General features: G+C 36.7%; 2 protein-coding genes across 2 annotated transcripts; both read right to left on the reverse strand.

Moving 5' to 3' along the window:
• Window positions 1-749: 749 nt before the first annotated feature.
• LOC123653769 lies at window positions 750-12,425 on the reverse strand. Its single transcript, XM_045589752.1, has 8 exons — window positions 12,225-12,425; window positions 9,626-9,811; window positions 9,044-9,548; window positions 8,912-8,968; window positions 4,078-4,220; window positions 3,031-3,353; window positions 2,426-2,518; window positions 750-888 (listed from the first exon to the last, which is right to left on the reverse strand). Exons 1-8 carry the CDS (start codon window positions 12,423-12,425, stop codon window positions 750-752), a joined length of 1,647 nt encoding a protein of 548 aa, XP_045445708.1.
• Window positions 12,426-17,882: 5,457 nt separating this feature from the next.
• LOC123653977 (ribosome maturation protein SBDS) lies at window positions 17,883-19,352 on the reverse strand. Its single transcript, XM_045589944.1, has 2 exons — window positions 18,932-19,352; window positions 17,883-18,582 (listed from the first exon to the last, which is right to left on the reverse strand). Exons 1-2 carry the CDS (start codon window positions 19,060-19,062, stop codon window positions 17,958-17,960), a joined length of 756 nt encoding a protein of 251 aa, XP_045445900.1. The 5' UTR covers window positions 19,063-19,352; the 3' UTR covers window positions 17,883-17,957.
• Between the last annotated feature and the right edge of the window lie 3,355 nt (window positions 19,353-22,707).

A 22,707-nucleotide genomic window follows, 5' to 3' on the forward strand; every position in this document is an offset into this window, starting at 1 on the left:
TAATCATTATGAGGATTCGATCATCGTTCAAAAGAACTATATAAATGATCATGGACTTTAGAGAATTCAGTTATTTACTAACTACTTTTATAACAACTCGGTTAAAATAGTATTTAAAAATTAAAAAATCTTTCATCTTCATTATCAAATAATAGTTATTGCTTAGTTGATATGATAAATACATCCCTGTGCAGATGTGCGATGCGCGCCCCTCGGGCGCTAACCGTTACGTTATCTCTTATAAGTATTTAAAAATATGACTCCTTTATAACCATCACGATCACAGCACTCCGAAGACTTTTCGATTTCCGACCCGACTCACTCCAAAATAAATTCTCTTTTACATTATATCTATAGAACGAAATGACTATATAATATATCTATGTTAGTTCTAAAATTATGCCATTTTGATATATTCACTTTGCGATTGCAACGGTCCCTCGTTCGGCACTCAAGTGCCTCGTGTTCAGATTTATACCTTAAAGAAAAAAAAGAAATGACTAATTGTAAACGAAGGATGTGGCCGACCGACCGATACGGACGAGAGGGTTCAGAAGGAAGCGGCAGTGTTTCGCGAAAATTCGTGCAAATAGAACCTAACTACAGAACATGTCTTAGGAACCTGATAAATTATCGCTAGAGCTTCGATCGCGACTCCGGCGCAATAGAAAAATATCACCTAAATAAATACGACCCTGGCGGCGGGTGCGTCGTGCGGGTTCTCTTTTTGGTACAAAACTGCTCCGGCATCAGTGAGGCGCCTCGCCTTCCTCCGCCCCGGCCGCCCCGCCCGCACCACCGCTCGCCCCGCCCGCACCACCGCCCGCCCCGCCGCCCGCCCCGCCACCCGCCCCGCCCGTCGCCGCTCCCGTTCCCGCCGCGCCCTCGCTACAGACACAACATTATACACTCATTAATATTAACTCTTTGCAATTACTAAAACCAAATATAAGAAAACGAAAAATTAAGCAGTAGTAATATGAATGGTATGAAAATACGATGTTTAACTAAATGGATCTATCCTTAAGGGCTTGTGTCAAATTTGCTGATAAAGTATATATATCATAGCCACTGATAAGTTATGTTAGGATTCAGTTAGTAAATAGGCGCTAACCCAGTTCAACACAACCACACACACACTTCAGCCTATCGCAGTCCACTGCTGGACATAGGCCTCCCCAAGTTCGCGCCACACATCCCCGTCTTCCGCAATCCTCATCCAGCCTACACCGCCAATCTTACGTAGATCGTCGGTCCAACGGGCCGGAGGACGTCCCACACTGCGTTTGCCAAGACGCGGTCTCCACTCCAGGACCCGTCTACTCCAACGGCCATCGGTCCTGCGACACAGATGACCAGCCCACTGCCACTTCAAATTGCTAATTCTGTGGGCTATGTCGGTTACTTTCGTTCTCTCGCGGATAGTCTCATTTCTAATCCTGTCTTTGAGAGAGACCCCAAGCATAGCCCGTTCCATTGCACGTTGAGCCTATTTAAACTTGTGGACTAGTCCCTTCGTCAGTGTCCACGTCTCGGCTCCGTATGTTAACACAGGCAGGACGCATTGCTCGAAAACTTTTGTCTTCAAGCATTGCGGAATCTTCGAAGTGAAGACTCGACGGAGTCTATCAAACGATCCCAGCCCAACCGAATCCTCCTATCGGCCTCCTTCTCGAAGTTGTTGCGGCCTAGTTGGATAGTATGGCCTAGGTAAATATAATCCTGAACAACTTCGAGAAGGGTACCATCGACCGATACCGGTATCGGTATGACTTGGTTGTTAAACATAACTTTCGTTTTATCCAAGTTCATACAGAAACCGACACGTCGGGATGACTCGTTTAGGCCGGCCAGCATCTGGCCTAACTCATCGAGCGTCTCCGCAAAGATGACAATATCGTCAGCGAAACGAAGGTGAGAGATGAATTCACCGTTGACGTTGATGCCTCGTTCCCCCCAATCCAAGGTCTTAAAAACATTCTCTAGCGCAGTGGTAAACAGTTTCAACACAACCAATAAACTACAATTATGGATTCACAGTTGCAAAAAAATTAACATATGAAGTGAAGTTTGATACATAAAGTGGAGAAAATGAAAATGAAATCAAATCTTTAATCTTTTGGATACTATTCGAAGATAGCTTTTCAGAACGTACATACTCAACGGTGACATAGGCCCTCAGACTAGCTGTACAGTGGAGACAGACAAGTGGTGTATGTGTCCCCACACTTACACCACTTGTCTGGTTTGGGTGTAGGTGTAGGTGTGTGGTAATTGTGTAGATAGGTGTAGGGCAGGTGTGAGTAAGTGTGGGGTAGGTGTCGGTTAGGTGTGGAGTAGGTGTGGAGTAGGTTTGGTGGTGGATTCGGTTGGCGGGTTCGGGGTAGGCGCGGGGGTGCGTGCGGCGGGCGCAGGGCGGACTCACAAGTGCGGGTAGGCGGCGCGCGGGGGCGCGGGCGAGGCGTGCGCGCGCTCGTCGGGCCGCGCCGCCGCGCTCAGCATGTAGTTGCTGGACTCGCTGAAACAGTTCGACAGCCTGCTTCAAATTGTATTACTGCCTCCGGTTCGCCCAAGAGGGACTTTTGTGTCATGACTTATATATCACATCATCAAATCTATTTAACATAAATCGGTTTATATAAATTATCATGGTCGTATAATACAAAATAATCTTTATAATATTATTATTTTTTAGGCACTGTGCACATGTGTTACACTTTTACGTGGCGCAATCTAGAAGATTTCGTTAAATGGCAAATGTTGAAAATAATGTTAATGTTTGTAAAATCCTTAAAAAAATATTATTCGTTATGTTTTTCTTTCATACCGAGATTTATAGGAATGTCTGTTTTTAAGACAAAAACCTTTCAAGTGATAACTTAAATTAGTAGTAGTGCCATCTAAGATTTAAATTCTCGACGATAAGATACGAAGAATACGATAAGAGATGATTTGATTATTGTGTTCTATCAAGTTGTTTGTGTAGAGTGGCTACATCGTGTCGCAGTGGTGTGTAGGGTGCGTGGTCACCTGGCGGTGCGCATGCGCAGCGCGGCGCAGTTCTCCTTGCACTTGTAGGCGAGCACCTGCTTGATGCGGCTGACCTCGACGTCGGGGAAGTGCCGGCTCACGTAGGAGATGAGCGCGTGCACGCGGCGCCGGTCGAGCGGCGGCTTGGTGGGGCGCGCCTCCTGGCCGGCGCGCGACCAGCGCTGGCCCGTGACCGAGCACGTGGCCAGCTCCATGGGCGAGAACAGCGCCGCCGCCAGCCCGCGCGTCACCTTGCGGTAGTCGCCCCACTTCACGCCGCGCAGAAGCTCCTCGCGGATCTCCACACCCTCGCCCAGCTTTATCTGAGGACGCACGGCCTTTGCTATACGAGTATACCTATACTCACACGAAAACCTTTCAGTTCCACGGAAAGTATGTGTAGTATACGTGTTAACAATAATCTTATTATCAAATTAAGACACAAAATATGCCATTCCAGATTTCTCTAAAATGTTATACTATTAAAGCTTTTTAATTGTTTCAAATCTAATTAATAACAAAGAAACAAATTTTATCCTTCATAATTAATTAATTGGTATTTTTGGAGATAGCTGAGTATATTTCATTGTTCATTTTGTGTACAATGTCCCATTGCAATAAACTTGGTTGTAGATAGTGAACAGATTCAGATTAGCAGGTGGCTCCCCACGTTCACGCGTGACATCCCGGTTTTCCGCAATCCTCAACCAAGGCTCCACCGGCAATCTAAGGTAGATCGTCGGTCCAAGGGCCGGAGGTCGTCCCACGCCGCGTTTGCCAACATGCAGTCTTCACTCTAGGACATGTCTTAGATTCTCTCTCGAAGATAGGATTAGAAATTTGACTATCCGCGATAGAACGAATTGAACCAACATAGCATACAGAATTAGCAACTTGAAGTGGGAGTGGGCTGGTCACCTGTGACGCAGGGTTGATGGCCGCTGGGGCAGACGCTTACTGAAAATCCTAAGTTATCGTAATCTCTATAAAAAAAGAACGCAGATAACCGCGCAGATTGTTTACTATAGAAGAATAGATGTAACTCACGAGCCTGGGCGCGGGCGTGTTCCGCTCGTTCTCGCGCTTGATGACGAAGGGCAGTGCGCGGCGATGCTGCTCCAGCCACACGGCGTCGGGCACGGGCCGGCCGCGGCGGGCGTCCCACCGCGCGCCCCCCGGCACCGCCGCACCTTGGGGCACCACACACACTTAGGGACATCCATTCATCACGTGAGATTCGAAGGGAAGGAGAGTGTTCGAAAAAAATCAAGAAATAGCACAGAGGGGGGGGTTTAATGAAATAACACTTGTATTTAAACCTTATAACCAACAAACACCTTGCAACCTTAATGTTTGTCTAGTTTGTGTCGCGATGAGATTTTTCAAAATTTAATCAGATTATAACCATTTAAAAATATTCTGAAATTTCAATATACTGTTCAAAAAAAAAAAATACACGTGGTTTTAGAATATGGGACGGTGTGTCTAAAACGTTACTATATTAAAAAAATTATAGACATCACGTGATTAATAGATGACTCCTTACCATCACTGACACTGTTACTGAACTGGTGAAACCGGCCTGGACGCTATAGTCTGATTCATATTTTCAGTTACCAGTTACTCACTAAAACCAGGTTGCTAGATACATACGATTCGTTGTACATGTTCGAGATTAAACGGTTCGTAATCAAAACGAGTTGTTTTTGTATATAGGCCGAGCTTAGGACTGTTTTTGTGATTTGTATACCACGCATCATCCGTTACACCCATTGTTTTTTTGCAACTGGAGCCAATTGTTTGTTTTTTTATTCGTAATAAATAATCTGACTTATTCTCAAAATATAAATCAGAAAAATTAACCATTTCCATGCATTATGCCGAATAAGGTGTAATTTATTATTTTGACTTATTTGAAAAATAAAATTTACTACTCCCAGTCCGTATTTGACATATAATCCCACGCTTTCCGGAAATATCTTAACATATTATTTACAATCTATTCGCGGTTAGAAAATAGTGACTAATCGCTATCAATTAACTTCCGTCCTTCGTAATCGTATTCAAATTGACCAATTGAAGTAAACTACTATTCAATCGGTCAATGAGCGTGGCTAAGTTAATTAAGAGCGATGAGGCACTACTTTCTTAAAGCGAATAGATTATATCGCTGTCCCCGGGCAATAAAGCGGTAATATCAAAAATCAAATTTTACAGGAGAAATAAAAGAAGCTAATTTGTTTATAGTGCAGTGTACAGTGATCCAAAACAGACGTTCAATATGTCAAATGAAAGCTATTTTTTTTACCAATTTAAGCTTTTAAAAATATTTTTTTAAAAACAAATCGTATATTTTTTAATGAAATAATTAAAAAAATGTATAATACAATTCATAGATGATACTATTTTAATTGCAAGATCATTAACAATTACTGTAAAGATGTTCACCGGTTTTTTGTGTTATTTTTCTTAAGAATAATGCAATAATACATAGCTTAGTCGTAAGAGAATTATCCATGCAATAAAACGGTTATTGTCATTTATTCTAACGAAATATTAATAAAAGAAACTGAAAAAAATAAGAGTGATAGATTGATACTCAGAGAAGCCAAAAATTAAATAACATTAAAAAGGGTGTAACCGGCGTATACCGCTTTATTGCCCGGGGCCAGCGATATGTCAAGCGTTTTTAAAATTAGGCTTTTTTTACCAAAGATATCGCAAAACCTTTACAACTTAAGCACACTAATACATTTATTAGAATACTTACATGAAATCAACCTGTGTTACTGTTTGAGTAATTATTTATATAGAATACTCCTATCACTAACAATAAGAAAATCGGTTTGTATTCCCAATACTTTATTTTTTCGTGTTTAGTATAAAATTACATTAATTTATGTACATACATAAAAGTTTTATATTCTGCACAAAGCAATTGCGCAGATGAACATGATTATATTAAAAGTTTATAGAATTATTTCACATCATTGCATGGCCCATACATTATATAAAAAGGATTTGTAATTAGCGATAAAAATTGACTGATTTATTGCATGAATATAATATAATGATAAGAATGTCTAAAAACATCTAAAAACTTATTATAACTTACACATTTTATGGCACTGTAAATTATATTGCAAAAGCATTTAACATTCTCATAATTAAACAACGGTATTATTTATAAAAGATAAATTAATCTGTAGTGTGCACATTTTAAAATATTAATTAAACTTTCGAAATAAGAAAAGCCATAGAAAATAACTATTTGATGATAATGTTAAATACTTAATGATATTTTTATCTATTTCAACAACAGAATATTCTCATAAAGCCTCATAACTAACAGCTCTGTTCAGTAATATATTTAATAAACATAGATAAATGTAGCCATAGTGATAAAAATCCTGAAGTAATTATTAATTATTTCATCGAATAAGTATGACGTATCTTTTTCTAAAGATTATATTTGAATAAGAACGATTGCAAATTTTTTTTCTCAACGATAGCTGCGCCTTAACATAGTGATGGAATTATTTTTGGGAAAAATATAAAGTGTTTACCAAAATACAATTTCTAATAAATTGCTTACATAGGCTATCGATTTTTTATTACTCAGCAATACATAATATATATTTTTTATATATATATTTAACTCGCTATATAAAAAAATAAACGCAGAGAATAATTTAGAGATCAAGAGTAATATAAAGTAAACGATATGAGATCTAATAATATTCAGATAATTTTTATTAATTATGATTCCATTAAAGATAAAACTAATATTGTAATTCACAACCCTAATCATAACTTCGAATCGTCGACGTCCTAATTAAATGCAGATTTTTAAAAATGACTAGATGCGTCTTAAATGGCAATCTTTACAAATACAAGTAAAATACAAATAAGTCCATTGTACTGAAATCGAAGACAAACGAAAACTTCTAAAATGCACCTTCACTTAATCCAAGTCTCACATTCGAATAATAAGTTCCGTGACCGCCACACTGGGTTAATTTGCGGGCCGTGTCTATTAAATTATATAAAACAGCGTTAACAAATATTACTTTTTTTTTTAAATTTTCATTATGTATATGATATTTACGGGTTCAGTAAATCTTAATTATTAACCGTAACGCGTGTGATTTTTGTACAAACTATGAACCGGGAGCCGTCGTATCACCCAACAATATAACATCTGTGTAAAGATAAAAACTATTGTGTATAAAAATATCACTATTGTTATTGTTAATTGTCGCGGGTCGTGTGACTCGCGAATTCGACACTAAAAACGGATAAGATCGACCTATTCCAACGCGTTGCAGTACAAAATATTACACTCTAATAAGAAAATATTTATTATTCGCTAGGAGGCGGTGGAACGGGTCGAACGTTGCGGGTAACGTGTATATGTATGTGTGTATAACATTATGTAACCTGTAAATAACTATGATAAATCAGCACCGGTTGCAACAAATGCTTTAACAACGATCAGTCTATTGTCAGAAAGGAAGGTACTCGAACGTTTCGTTCAGCGAGGCCCGTTACTCGAGAGACACTTCTGTAGCGCTAATACTGAAATGATGACAGGCGCCTTTCCTTGTATTTTAAGTAGGTTCTCGTTCGATAGGAATTCTTAAGTTAATCTTCTCTCATATGAAGAAATGCAAGAAAGCAAAGTCTCGCTGAAGTCTCGTTCTTGCACTCGGTATAATATCGAAAGGCACGCAATAAGCGGAGAGGTGTGACGGCAGATTGGCCCCCGGCGACACTCCGATCACAGACTAGATACATCTACTGACAGTCTTGTCGGACCGTTAAGCCACATAATCACAATGTCACCCAACGGAGAGATAGAATACTCCAAAAGTCGATAGTATCACTCGACCGAGTCGAACAAGATCGTGATCTCGTTTTCAGGCCGTAACGTCCCACTGCTGGGCGGAGGCCTCTCTTCGCACGTCGGAGAGGACGAGATCGTTCGAGAAGTTTCGAGACGTCCGCCCCGCCGCTCCCGTGGGGCGCGCGGCCGGCTACCGCGGCGGGGCGGGCGGGCGGGCGGGCGAGCGCGCGGGTGTCCCGACGGCCGCTAGTGCGGCGCGGGCCGCAGGGCGGGGAGCGGCGGCGGAGGCGACGGCGGCGGCGGCTTGAGGCGCGGCGCGTGCTGCGCGAGCGTGTGCCGCCGCAGGTACAGCGGCGTCTTGAAGCAGCGGCCGCACGTGGCGCACACCACGGGCTGCGCCTCGTGGATGAGGCGCACGTGCTGGCGCAGGTTGGACGCGTTGGAGTAGCGCCGCCCGCACTGCGCGCACCGCACGCCCGCCGCGCCGCCCGCGCCCGCGCCCGCGCCGCCCGCGCCGCTCGCTGCCAACAACACCACGTTCGCACTGCGCCTTCTGCCTCGCCGCCCGCCGCCGCACGCCCCGCTAGGATCGTCCTCCCGCCTACTTCGATTTCGTGATACTCGAGGTGTCATTCGACGGAAATCGGTGGGTTTATTTGTCAGCGACTCGATAAAACTGTTATTTTGCTACCGCTTCGGGTCCGAGTTCGTTTTGCGGAAAGAGGGGCGCTACTTCGATGGATCGATTCGAAGTCGATCGAAATTTTGTCAACAATTTGCGATCGCTACGTGGCGACCGATGGTGGACAATCCTAGGGTCGTCGGAGCGTCGAGTGTCGATGGGCGGCGGCGGCGAGGCGGACGGCGCGTCGCCCGACACCCGCGCGCCTAGCGCCTTGTTGGATACGAGACCGCGTGCTCTTCGAGTGTATACGATCGAAATCTGTATGAGGTTCGCCGGGGGCGCGGCTGTCCGAGTCGACTTGTGCGTGGGATGACGTGACAGTGATATATATACAGTTAGAGTATAGTTACCTTCCGAGTTCTCGTCGCGCAGCTCCGCGTTCATGCCGGCCATGAGATCGATGTTACCTGTGAAAGCAAATCAACTTATCAGTGTCCGTGCGATATGAAATGCGGTCGAGGAGTCGTCGAAAGTCTACATACCTTGTAAGGTGGCGAAAGGATTCGCCAGAGCGTTGTTGTCATTGTAGAATATAGGCTGAAAATTGGACCGTTCCTCGTCGCTGCCCTCCTGCTCCATGACTTCCATTTTTGGTTCGAGTAAATCGGTCGCGCTAAAGTCTTGACATGTTTCAACTCCTTCCTTATAATCTCCGGGATCCATGAGAATATCGTTTTCTTCATTGTTAATTTCAGTTGCTTCGAGATCAGTTTTCACCCTCAATGTGGGGTAGTTACAGGTTTGGTTAAAGTCGTCATTATTAGGCCTCGTTTGACTAGAAGTTTGAAAGGAAGCTTCTTCGTTGAGATTATTTCTGGCAACATCGGGAGAATTTATCTCAGAACGGCGACTCGCACTCTTCTCGGGATCGTCGGCAGACGTCGATTCCACATTTTGGCTTGCGGCTTTGGAGGAGGAGGTAGAATGTGACGGCTTGGCGCTGAGCAAATTACGTAGTTGGGAAGGCGGAGACTTTCGATTTGGCTTCTTAAAAAAAATACACTAAAATAATAGCTATACATTGAGCATCTAAAAATATTTTTTTTTACCAAATGGTTATTTACCTTGTCGTTGTGTTGAGAACAATCAGTGAGGCCGCGTATTTGTAGTGCGTCAGCAGTGCGCAAGAATGCACTGAGTTGCGCCTGCGCGATATTCACCTGGCCCACGTACATAAATTGTAGAAGCGCGCGGACATGTGACACTTCACAATCGCGCATAAATATTATTGGGTGAGGACACGGATTATTCTGGAAAAGACAAAGTTCATATTTTACACATTGACATTAAATTATAGAATCCTATAGATCAAATCAACTATGACGATTTCTAAATTAATAAGTGATTGTAGCTGCAAATTAGGTTAATTGCTTTAACTTAATGAGCTACCACATATTTTCCATATATTTATTATTACTTTAGTGATAATGAAAGTAATAAAATATAACAAATGATGATTCTATTCTAATTTTAGAGTAGCAAATGGCAAAACATTCCTTTTTAATGGTATATTGAATAATTATGGTCACAAAACTACATCTCTTTGAATATAATTATTTATCAAAATGATAACAAAAAGTAAACACAGCAATGGAATGCTGTAATTTCTTTAATTAATTTAAAAAAATTGTGGAGTAGCATAGTTTTCACTCGTATTTCGAATTGACTTGAATAAGTAACACCTAGAAACTATCAATTAAATATTTGCATTCAATTATTACTGAATAAACACTACTACAAACTTAGTAGTTTGAAGGTGTTAAAGAAAGGAAATTTTTTACTAACAAAAAGCTTTATGTAATAAAAAAAACTATACAATTTTAATATCAGGCAGAAAATCTATGAAAGTTATATTTCTTTATTATGCCAAATCATAAAAAATTTATATTCAAAACTATTTTGCACCTCTGTTACTAATTATTTTGTAGATTTTTCAACAACCCATTGCATTATCAATTTTTAATTTAACTGTTAGAACAATGAAGTCATTTTCTCAAGAAACTAAAAAATATTAAACAGTCTTTATATAATTAATATTAAATGAGCTATAATAATTTAATAAAAGTGCTAAATCTTAAGCAAGTTCTTATCCTTTGTTGTTAAAACCAATAAAATCAGACTGGTAACGGGATCTTATCAATTTTGTAACAGGTCATTGACAGATCTCGATAATGTACAATGTCAACTTTTAACATACACCTTACATCCAGAGACATACAATGGCAAAATATGTAGTTGTTATCTTTTTTATAAACTAGGTAAGCAATTGTTTATTAAGTTTTTAAACACTATCTATAAGTGTGGTTTTATCTCCTACAATAAATAACAGTATACTATACTGGTACGGCTATTATGATGGTTTTATAAATTACGTTTTGTTCCATTACTATGTTCATTTTATAGAAATATTACTATATATTATATAAAACACTAACTGTGCCTGCGACGTCCTGGGGGAATTTTGCAAAATAGTTATTGTTTAGTTCGCAGTTACAAAATAAAAAAAAAAACTAAACATAAGTAGCCTAAATTACTCCTTATTATATCAGCTATCTGCCAGTGAGTCTCGTCAAAATCAGTCCCGCTGTTTCAGAGATTAGCACACAGATTAAACAGACAGACAGATAGACAAAACTTATAAAAAATGTTATTTTGATATATGTAATAGTATGAATTTAGTAAAAAGTAAGTTTAAAACAAAGTTATTTTAATATTACAAACAGACACTCCAATTTTATTTATTTGTATAGATATAGTAAATTATATTCTATTTCAGTCTAGAATAAGCTTGACATTGTAAATGAATAAAAAATATATAAAAAATAACTCATAAAAATAAAATTTATGTTCATTAGAATGTTAATTAATATATACAATTTAAATCCTAAACATTAATCACATGATTTAATATGTGAATACGTCCCATACAGAGTATGTTAAGTGACAAAACAGAAAATAAAAAGTAATAAGCATTACAAGAAAGGACAAAGCCCTTATAATAAAGTGATTTCATAAAATTTATGGTTTTTAATTGGCCCTTTTGTAACTGTGGGTTTATGTCCTATAAATAGTTTTTCATTCCAAATTAGAAAAATAAACATAATAAAAACTAAGCAATTTTTTTTAATTGTTACATTTTTGTATGTCTGTGTACATAAGTTCTATATTATCTGTATTTTTTAAATATTTCTTCCTTAATACAATCAAATTTATTGTAATTTCAATTAATGTTGCTTATGCAAAAATTTATGAGATTATCATCATAATCACTAAATAACTGTATTTTGTAGTTGATTTCATATTTTGAAATGGCTTTGAATAAATTTTAAGAAAGAACAACTGAAAATTACATTAAATAATTCTACAAGAGGGAAATATGTCATAAAAAAAAGTTAGAAAGGGGTTTCTCAGTTTTGACGAATATGAAGTTTTAATAGAAATTTTTAAAATAAAGCTATCTAATAGTGCACCAACACTAACGAATTAATTAGAAATTGTGAAACAGAATTCTAAAGTAGGTACAAATAATGAAATCACGAATACTTAACTGGATCGCGAGACATGGCATTTGTAAGTAGATCAAGTGTTTTATACATAACAACTTTCACTAGAGTCATTGTAATGGTGACACATCAAAGTGTGGGGAGTGAAAGATGGACTTACTTTAAATAATTCCTTGAAATACGGACTACATGCCGAAAGAACCACTTTGTGGGCTTCGAGCCTGTGTCCCTCACATGCCAGGGTGACATCCACGAAGTCCTCATCATCGCGCAGTGCCTCGAATTGAGAAGTTATGTTCGCTTGAAAATTGTTCCATCTCAAACAGAATTGCTGGTCGCCACCCAGTTCTGTACCTTCCATTACTTATAGACATAACTCGATATCCCTGCTCATTTAATTGTTTGATAAGAATAATTAAATATTGAAAATAAATATATCACAGTAACTTGCAATTTCAGTCGCCGTCTGGCCGAAAATCTTGAAAGAAAACAATCAATAAAATGTCGTACCAATATAAGAAAAATAAAACTTTTTAATTTGTCATTCATTTACTGATGGGTACATTCACTTCAACGTTCCATTACATGTTTCGATTCATACCGGTTTTTTCTAAACAGCAAAATGCCAGTTTTTAAGTTATAAATTATTAGTTTAGTATTAAATATTACAAAATAACAAATTTTGTTTATATTTAAAATTATTTATGTAATAATAATAATGCTTTATTTTGAATAAACATTTTGAACAAATGGTATCAATTACAAAAATTTATTTACGCAAAGGGTTTAATAGCATTAAAAAAAATTCAGTTCAGACTGATCATCCTATATGGATTATTAGTAAAATCTGTGATAATGGTGATCAGCCAACCTCCCCCATGATACAATATATAATTTTGGCACAAGTTCTATATGAAGAGGTAGACTTCTTCATAACAAAAACAATCATACCAAACATATGAGACACTGAATATAAAATTAAGTATACGTGAGATAGTTTGTGTATGTGTAAGTGTATGTATGTAAGTTTGTGTGTCAGTGAGTGTGCGCAAGATTGTGCATTTATCAGCTTCAAAGAGCCTACAACTTTAGCAAATTAAATAAAATACTCTCATTACATTACAGCCTATACAGTCCACTGTTGGACATAGGCCTCCACAAGCTTACGCCAAAAATAATGTGAACTCATGTGTTTTGCCCATAGTCACCACGCTGGGCAGGCGGGTTGGTGACCGCAGTACTGGCTTTGTCGCACCGAAGATGCGACTGCCCGTCTTCGGCCTGTGTATTTCAAAACCAGCAGTTAGATTGTTATCCCGCCACGGATCGGCTTTTTAAGTTCCAAGGTGGTAGCGGAACTGTGTTATCCCTTAGTCGCCTCTTACGACGCCCACGGGAAGAGGGGGGGTGGCTATATTCTTCATTACCGTAGCCACACAGTACAATAAATAAAATACTCAAATAAAAAAATATATATATACAGGGTGGGGATGACAATACGACAATAACTTTGACATCGTATATGTAATGATATTCCAAGCCCACATACAAAAAATCAATAAAATACATCCAGTAGTTTAGTCAAAAAATATGATTTTTCATTTTTTACAATTACTACGTGTTGTATAATATTAATAAACGGTCACCCGCAGGTTAACGACCCTTTGAGCGCGATCGGTACAAACATAATATTACGCGTACCTACGCGTAATTTAAAAACGTGCAAAATTGTTATCTATTTTGGTAGGTCAGTGTTGTGTTAAGACATATTAAAAACATTTGTTAAATAGTTTTAATATTCAGTATGATTCTAATAATTTTCTTTTTATAATTTTTGTTTTTTAAAAATTTATTGTTTCTTTTAATGCTTAAATTTTAAATTCTGAAAATCTAAATTCTGAATCTAACATAGTTTTTGCAAGTAGGTAATATCACGGGGAGCACACATGGCATATCAACAATATTTAATAAATTTCATTGACTATATTTATTTCAAGATCAAAATATTCGCGAAACTTTTGCTCGAGCAGTTCAACAAATGCGATAAAGACAACAAATAACAATAACAACAATTATTAATAATAAAATACCACGTTATTACATTAAAATATTAAATCTTGCAACAGCTGAAAAAAACAATCAACGTGGCACGTGTGTTGCAATGACCCTGAGAACGTCTAACGGTGTAAAGGACAACTGGCTGTGCCAGGGCTGCTAGAAAAATTTGTCACACTCATACAAAATTTTCTGTGGTCATATTTTTTAACAAAAGAATTTGTTGGCTTAAAATTCGTATCATTTTCGTTTCTTCTTATTAATGCTAGGCTAATAATGTGCCCTTAAGGGTATCATTGGATAAACTGTTTCTAAGTTTTGTTCTGATTAAATTAACTTCGCTGAATTCTCGTTCACATTACAGATTGCACTGTAATGGGGAAAACATAACAAATTTAAAGCAAATTGAGCCAGTGTTTTATAATTTTCAAATTGTTTTTTATTTCAAAATGTATTTTTTTTTCAAGTCGCAATTATTACCACAAGATAAATTATAAGTTTCATTAGAAAGCAAACAAATACAGCATTTATATGATTTTTCAAAGAGTCCTCATTCATATAAAAGTGGTAGGTTCATTCAAGTAAGGGAAATTAACGAAATTCAAGCTTGCCGGTGAATGATGTTTCTTTAATTATGAAATGCTTCCAGGTAATAGGAATATAAAAATCGTACATTTTGCGTATGATTTTAGTCTAGCGATCGTACATGAGTAAAAATTAAAAAAAAAAAATAGTATCGATTAAAATCGTACATCTGTCAGCCCTGGTGCGTAGGCTAGCGTAAACAAAACATGTTATAACATGTTTTTAGTTTTTCCCTGAGTTGCCGCGTACGCGACAAGCGGCCAGTGGTCTCTGTGCCGTTTATTTAGGTACTCATGTTTTTTGATGTCATACGCGTTGATTTGTCAATTTTCTACATATGCGCACGAGTTTTGTTCGTTTTAATTAATTATTGGATTATCTCGAAAGACTTGGAGTGATTGTGCGATATTTTAACGCTTTATTTTTATAGTGACAAGAACATTAACGTAGAATAAATGCCTAGTTTAATAGTTATTAGGTGAATTGTGCGAAATTAGGCGCTAGTGTTAATAGTAAGAATAGTTTTTATTTTATTTACAATGCCACGTTATAATTACACAGCTTCGGAGTACATGATTTTTGTTTACGGAGAATGCCACGGCAAGGCTAATTTAGCAATACAGAAGTACCGGGAGAGATATGGGAACACCCGTATTTGTCCAACCGATGGCCGCACATTTCAAATGCTTTTCAGAGGATACGGGAAGATCAATGCTTAATCCCGCATTTTCTGTGAAGTTTTGTAACAAACGACTTGTACTCAACAGACGTAAATACAGTTGATGAGTAAAAAAATAGAATTATTAGACCTTTTAATAAATTAAAAAATATGGCCACTAATGGCGACATCATGTCAAAATTAATGAATTAAATTATAAGAAGATAATTATTTTAGATAGAATTTAAAAATTTAGTAACCTACTATGACCGACCAAACAAACCAACGTACCTAGTTCGTAGTAGTTCGTTGTGTCACCGCGCGTCATAACAGGTCAGTGAACCTATAGTCACACATGTTGTAGTATAATTTTATTATATTTTTCTTATTTAGTTTGTTTGAAAAAATCATTTTTTTGATTTTGACGTTAGAAATTTTTGGATGGTTTTGAAATACTCCTATAGACTAGTATTACCTGTGTTATCAATTTTTGTCGTATTGTCATCCCCACTCTGTATATATACGGTCGAATTGAGTAACCTCCTTTTTTGAAGTCGGTTAAAAAAATGAAAAAATTATAAGTAAATATATTTGATAGTCTTGAATGGTAAATGTGGCTAATGGGATCACTTTTAAACCAAAAAGATATTTAAAGATTGATTAGTAAATTATTTATTTTTACTTAAACATTTTGAATTTATTTTATGACTAAACGTAATTATTATAAAATTTATATAAATATACCTTGTACATGAGACAAAATAAAAACTTACGGGACAAAAACAGTGTGGCGTTAGTGTTGGTTTGGTGTCCTCAACTAATCCTTCTATTGTTCGGCAACACTTGAAAGTTAGTGGTATTGATATGATTTGACTAAATTACACTATTTTTTGTGGGCGTCCAGGTAAATTTGTTATTACAATTTTTTTCCATGTATCCCTTAAATTTCGATTTTTAGAAAACCTGCCAAATTTTTATATAAAACATTATGGTCGAAGTTCGCATTAAGTAATTCTAGTAAAATGTATTAATACTCATAATACGTGTATTATATTTAATTTAATGCAATTTTATTATATAACTATGTTTATTAAAAATGCTAGCAATATAATATTATAAATAAATTAAAATCTCAAAAATGTCTGTCTTCTCTTTTGCCTTTGCCGTTTTTATCGATAACCATCTACAAACAGACCGGTAACAACACTATCGCTCGGCGACAGTGACTTCTCGGAAATAGACTCCGATCAGTTGCTCGACCGATCCGCATATTGTATGAGGGCGAGCGGCCTGTTTTAGTAAACAAATCGAGTCAACACGACCGATAATATTAGTAATTTTTAAGTTTAAAAAAGGTTTAAAAGAAGTATACAAGTAATAATGTAATTAAAAAATACTTATGTATGAAAGGTAACGACATGTTTTAGTAAATTTGACGTGGCAGATATTTTTTTGCAACAAAAAACAGAACAATTTGACATTTTTTGAAGGACGTTGATTCAATCGAGCAACTAGATTTAGTCTAGTGATCAGTGCGGCTGCAACTAGTTTTATTGTATGCATATGGCCATTTGGCCTTATACCTTGACAGAGGGGAACGCCGGGGTGATTAGATAACGGAAACGTTTTACGTTTGTTTTACCGGTAAATAGTAATAACAATACTGATGTTTCCTCATACGTCACTAAAAAAGTAAAAACCATGGAGCATCTCTATGCTCCATGGTTTTTACTTTTTTGGAGCATCTCTATGCTCCATGGTAAAAACGATAGGTATTTTTACCGACACATTTTCGATCGACGTGCAAAATTGTTCAAATCAACGCACTAAATTAAAACATGATATTAAATAAAAATAGCTTTCAAAGTAAATATAAATAAAGACTTGTAGCAAAAATACTTATGATTGTGATGGTACCCTAGTATAATTTATTTTTATTTCATTGTAAATAGGTTGTTTGTAAATATGTTTTTGATATTAAACATTTTTTTATTATATTATGTATATAACTAGCAGTGCCCGCGACTTCGTCCGCGTGGAATTTAACAAAAAAAGTTATTGCTCAGTTTGCAGAGTTATAAAATAAATAGATTTCTAAAATAAAGTAGTAGTAGCCTAAGTTACTCCTTATTACCTCAGCTATCTGCCAGTGAAAGACCCGTCAAAATCGGTCCAGCCGTGTCAGAGATTACCCGGAACAAACAGACAAAAATTGTAAAATATGATATTTTGGTATATGTACCGTGTACACATCCATATACATTGAGTAAAAAGCGGTTATTTTAATATTGCAAACAGACACTCCAATTTTATTATTTTGCATAGATAATAAATAATAGACTTGTTAAGTATGTAAGAATGACCCCATCAACATGAAAAAGTGTAAGAACTGTTACAAAAACAACTGAAATCATTCGTCTCATTCCTTTTGACCTTCCCTCCTATCACCTATCATATATCATCAAACTTAACAAATGCCCTATTCTTAGTTAAAAATATACCAAAAAAAAAGCAATGAAATATCAACAATAATAGTTTATTATATATTAATTAAAAGTTATAAAACACCTTATAGTAATTGAAGTAATATGCATTTTATAGGGCTTGTTCGCCTTCAATCATTTCTTTCAAACTCAACAATTCAAACTGTCCAGTGCCTTTTGTTTCCGTCTTGATCAACTCGTCCAAAACTCGGAGGCTTCCAGGATCGATAAGACATATAATGTTAGCTGTTCCCGATTCCCAGTTGTCCTCTTCTACACTCATTGCCATTTTTAGAGCTTTTTCTCTTATCTTACGAGCATCTTTTCCACTTAATGAAATTCTTACCCTCATTTGGGCTCGTTCAAGAGGAATTTCTTTTTTTATTAATGGTATTACCTCTAATGACTGCTGTTTGGCACTTTTATTGATATTAACTGAAAAATGTATATCCTTCATAGCTTTTTCTATAATAGAAACAGAGTATGGTCTCTTAGTTTCAGGATTAACACACTTATCTGCCACAGTTGTAGCAATGTCTTTGAACAGTGAATCTATCTGAGAGTGCCGCTCCTTATCTGAAACTTGTAATTCACCTTTCTCTAAAATTAGTTTACAAATTTCAGTTTGGTCATCTTTACCAAACACTTTAACCAAATCTTCCTTTTTAGCTACTTGTCCTTTTGATACATTGGTAAATACAGTATGAGTCTGCAATACCTCATCAATATCTTTTTCCCTGTAATTATATTTTAAAATGTAAAAAAGTATTGAGTAATATTAATTAATAAAAATTATAAAGCTATTTATTGACAATAAAACTGAATTAAGGTTTGTTATATTAATTAAACAATTGTTATGGCAAGTATTTGGAATAAATCGAGTCTTTTATAAATTAAGACCCTGATGCCTAAATAATAACCTTGAAAAAAGGTCTTTGATATATGATAGTTAAAATAAGTTTGGTAAAATAATAAGAAAAGCCAAAGCATTAACAATTATTTAGGTTTCTCGTGATTTTCGAATAAAAGCTGAATTAGATTTTCTTATTTTAATCTACTCACAAATGTAATAATAAACATACTTACAATTTATTTCGCCAAGATAATACTTTGTTTTTGTAACACGCTATCTCGAACCTTTTACCACCTTTCTTTAACCTTACTATGGCGACATTAGTTAAACGAATTTGATTTGTTGGAGTAAATATTTTAGACATTTTGAACTATTAAATCGAAACAACGTGCACGTTTATTTTAAGAGTTCTCGAAGCTTCAAACCGTTACTTTTATATTACTCTGCGAAAACAATCTATTCTAATTCTATATACCTAACTTCGAACTCAAAATAGTGATGCACCAATGACGTATTATAACAAGTAGAAATTACCTACATTTATATATATACTCTTTGCAAATAACTACACAAACATAGCATTTAAGCATTAGCAATTTAACAACAACAAAGAGTAGGTATATAAAGTAGGTAGGTAAACAAATGGTAAAACCATAGAGTACATACTTCATCCTAGATAGAGTAGGATAAATATTAAAGGTAGAACCCCCGAAGAGTATATAAAATTTAAAAAAAAACCGACAATGACTAATTTTTTAAATAAATTAATAAAATAACAAAATGTTTAATATTGTGGCGAATAATAAAAAGTGTTTGCGATGGATAAATGTCATAATAAAAATGGCAGCAGTTTATAGAACGCCACGGAAATGCTAAAAGTTAGTGCTCCCGCACACATACAATTAAGTTGGCCGAACGCCGTTACAACTAAATCGCAGAGTATACTAATAGGTATAGTAATATATGGAAGCCCGCACATCTTCTCCAACTAAGTCGTCCAACTAATTAATTGGATACCGATCATATCAGAATCGAAATTCAATTCCGATCGACGTACAATTAAAAAGTAGTCCAACTGTTCATTAGCACGGTTACCTTATACAAGCTCCTTTGATTATATACACGTATATATAATCAAAGACAAGCTCGCTGACTATCTCCAACTTAGTTGGTCAGTCGTACGGCAAGATGGAACACGATTACACGCGTGCGCGTGATTTCCCTACGCCCGGATCTTCACCAACGGGTACGTCTGCGTCCCGATCACTTGTTGCAAACGAAAAAGTAGAAGAACTTAAAGATGAACCTTAATTTAAAAAAAAAATAGCATGTTTTAGAAATAAAAAATGACATGGGTTTCAAAAGCCCGTGGATATATATAAAACATACTAAAATATATATATTGCAATCGATGCAGCGTGATCAACTCTATCATATATTTCAAATTTATCTGAAGTTATACATAGACAAGTTTATGTATTTTACACTGAAGTCATCAAAATATGATAGGACCGTTTTGACATATGAGAAAGAACTTGGAATGTAACTTGGAACGAAACTGTAAGAAACACTAAAATAATTATTAATTACATAGTGTTCTTAAAAATACATTCATTTTTTTGGCGCGTTAAATAGTATGATAGAATATATTACGAGTATTGTTTTCGCACTTAATTTATAGTAGCATGTAATTTCTAATTATTACGAAACGTCTCAAAAATAGTTACGCTCTCAGTATTTTTTTTATAACTATATAATTACTGAATTTCACCAGCTTCATTCGATTTGAATAGTAATTAAATATTGTGTAGTGGTTTTTACCGAAAAGAAACAGCTTGGCGCTCAAAGCCGTCCACGCGCGGACTGCTGCGTAAGAATGTTAGACGGCCACTCAGGAATTCAGGAAAACTGGTACACCTGTGCTCCTCTGCGGCATTGAGACTGTGTTGGAAATCACATCCTAGTGGAAAAAAAAACAATATTTCGAAATTGTGTACCCTTAATAGATAATAGACAATTTTAACGTTTATATTATAGATAGGTGAGCGCTGCGCATGCGCACAGAAAGTGACGCGAAGCAAAAAAATTGCGGATATTTGTAATTAAAAAATACTAATCGATCGATTTTCAATAGCTTAAATCAACCACGTTGTTCTTTAAAATTGCTCACCTTAAATTATTTAATTAAAAATCAATAAACTCATCGAAACTATTTATATTTATTTAAAAATTAAGGAAAGTGGAGTTGTTCCAAACTGTAATTAAGCAATTATAAATGCAACTTGAGGAGTTTTTTAACACTTTGAGCAATTTAAAATATTGTATACATCAAAAGATATAGGAGTTTGAAAGTATTGATAAATGATTTTTGTTTCAACGACTTTATTGATTTTCAATTAAATATTTTAAGGTGGAGAAATTTTAAAGGACAACGTAGTTGAATTGACCTATTGAAAATCTATTTAATCTAATCTATTAGTAATTTTTTTATTACAAATATCATTATTTTGCAGGCTGAGGTGGTGTAGGTACAACGTTTGCAGGGTCAGCTAGTTTAATAGTACCTGGGTGACCGAGCTTAGCTCGGTATTTTTAGTAAATCGTGAAGGATTAGTAGAAGAGGGAGTTAAAATGATTCGCTGCCGGTTTGGATGAAGTCTTTTTTAAACGACTTCAAAAAAGGAGGAGGTTACTCAATTCGAATGTTTTTTTTTATATATATGTTTGGGGATAACTTCGTCGTTTATGAACCGATATTGATAATTCTCTTTTTGTTGGACAGGAGATATCTTTTGTTTGGTACCATGATGAGGAAACCAGGATCTGATGATGGAATCCCAGAGAAATCGAGGGAAACTCTCGAAAATCCGCATAACTTTTTACTGGGTGTACCGATTTTGATGATTTTTAATTAAATCGAAAGCCGATGTTTATCATGTGGTCACATTTAAATTTTTTTTTATTATGTTATGGGCTTACTCTTGACCTCAGTCTAGCTCTAGAGCACAGACGAGGTCGAAGATGGAGCGAGTTCGCCCAGAAGAAGCCTGTTCACTCGCGCTTTAAACATGTTCGGGTTGTATGAACTCGGAAATACAGACGCTGGCAGGGAATTCCATTCCTTGGCTGTGCGCATTAAAAAAGATGATTCGAAGCGCTTTGTACGTATGAAAGGTATATCAATCAGGTAGGGATGAAAGCCTGCGGTACGTCTGTAAGTCCGATGGAAGAAAGGAGATGGGGGTATGAGCTCGTGCAGCTCCAGGGCACACTCCCCAAAGTACAACCTGTAAAAGACCGTTAGACTGGCAACCTTTCTTCGGTGAGCCAGAGTGTGAAGAGATTTCACCAAACTGGCATTACCGATTAGCCGCTTGGCTCTGCGTTTCACTGAGTCCAGTGTGGCGAGTTGATATATAGCTGAGCCATCCCACAAGTGACTGCAATATTCCATGCACGATCGGACTTGAGTTTTGTACAGCGTAAGAAGCTGTTCAGGCGTGAAATATCGCTTAACCTTATTTAAGATGCCAAGCTTTCTGGCCGCAGTTTGCGCTTTGGACTCAATGTAATTGCCAAAATTGAGGTTAGAATTCAACTCTATGCCAAGGAGGTCGAGGGTATCGGACACAGGGACAGGTGTACCACGGAAAGTAGGAGTCAAGTTGAAAAGACTCCGTTTGGCGGAGAACAAACAAGCCTGCGTTTTAGCGGCGTTGAACGTGACCAGATTGCAATCACCCCATTGGGATACTTGCCCCAGTATTGAATTTGTTCGTTCTACCATGGCCTCTCTCTGAGAACGTATTACGTCCCTGCTGTCTCTTGCGCTGGACAAATATCTCTCAACAATCGTACTGTCATCTGCGTATCCAACAATGTCTGGTCGTAGCATGTCGTTAATATGGAGCAGGAAAAGAGTTGCAGAGAGAACAGAACCTTGAGGGATACCGGCGTTTATATCCATCAGGTCAGAGGAGCAGCCGTCCACGACCACTCTGATCGACCG

Source organism: Melitaea cinxia, chromosome 5 (assembly GCF_905220565.1).
Source record: "Melitaea cinxia chromosome 5, ilMelCinx1.1, whole genome shotgun sequence".
Taxonomy (NCBI): Eukaryota; Metazoa; Arthropoda; class Insecta; order Lepidoptera; family Nymphalidae; genus Melitaea; species Melitaea cinxia.

Excerpts from the sequence above, each read along its gene's own strand:
- LOC123653769 (XM_045589752.1), bottom strand. The coding sequence starts at position 12,425 with ATGGAAGGTACAGAACTGGGTGGCGACCAGCAATTCTGTTTGAGATGG. Across the intron at positions 9,549-9,625 it reads GTTCTCAACACAACGACAAG|AAGCCAAATCGAAAGTCTCC; the intron begins GTAAATAACCAT and ends ATTTTTTTTAAG. Across the intron at positions 3,354-4,077 it reads ACACGCCCGCGCCCAGGCTC|ATAAAGCTGGGCGAGGGTGT; the intron begins GTGAGTTACATC and ends GTGCGTCCTCAG.
- LOC123653977 (XM_045589944.1), bottom strand. The coding sequence starts at position 19,062 with ATGTCTAAAATATTTACTCCAACAAATCAAATTCGTTTAACTAATGTC. Across the intron at positions 18,583-18,931 it reads TTATCTTGGCGAAATAAATT|GGAAAAAGATATTGATGAGG; the intron begins GTAAGTATGTTT and ends ATATAATTACAG.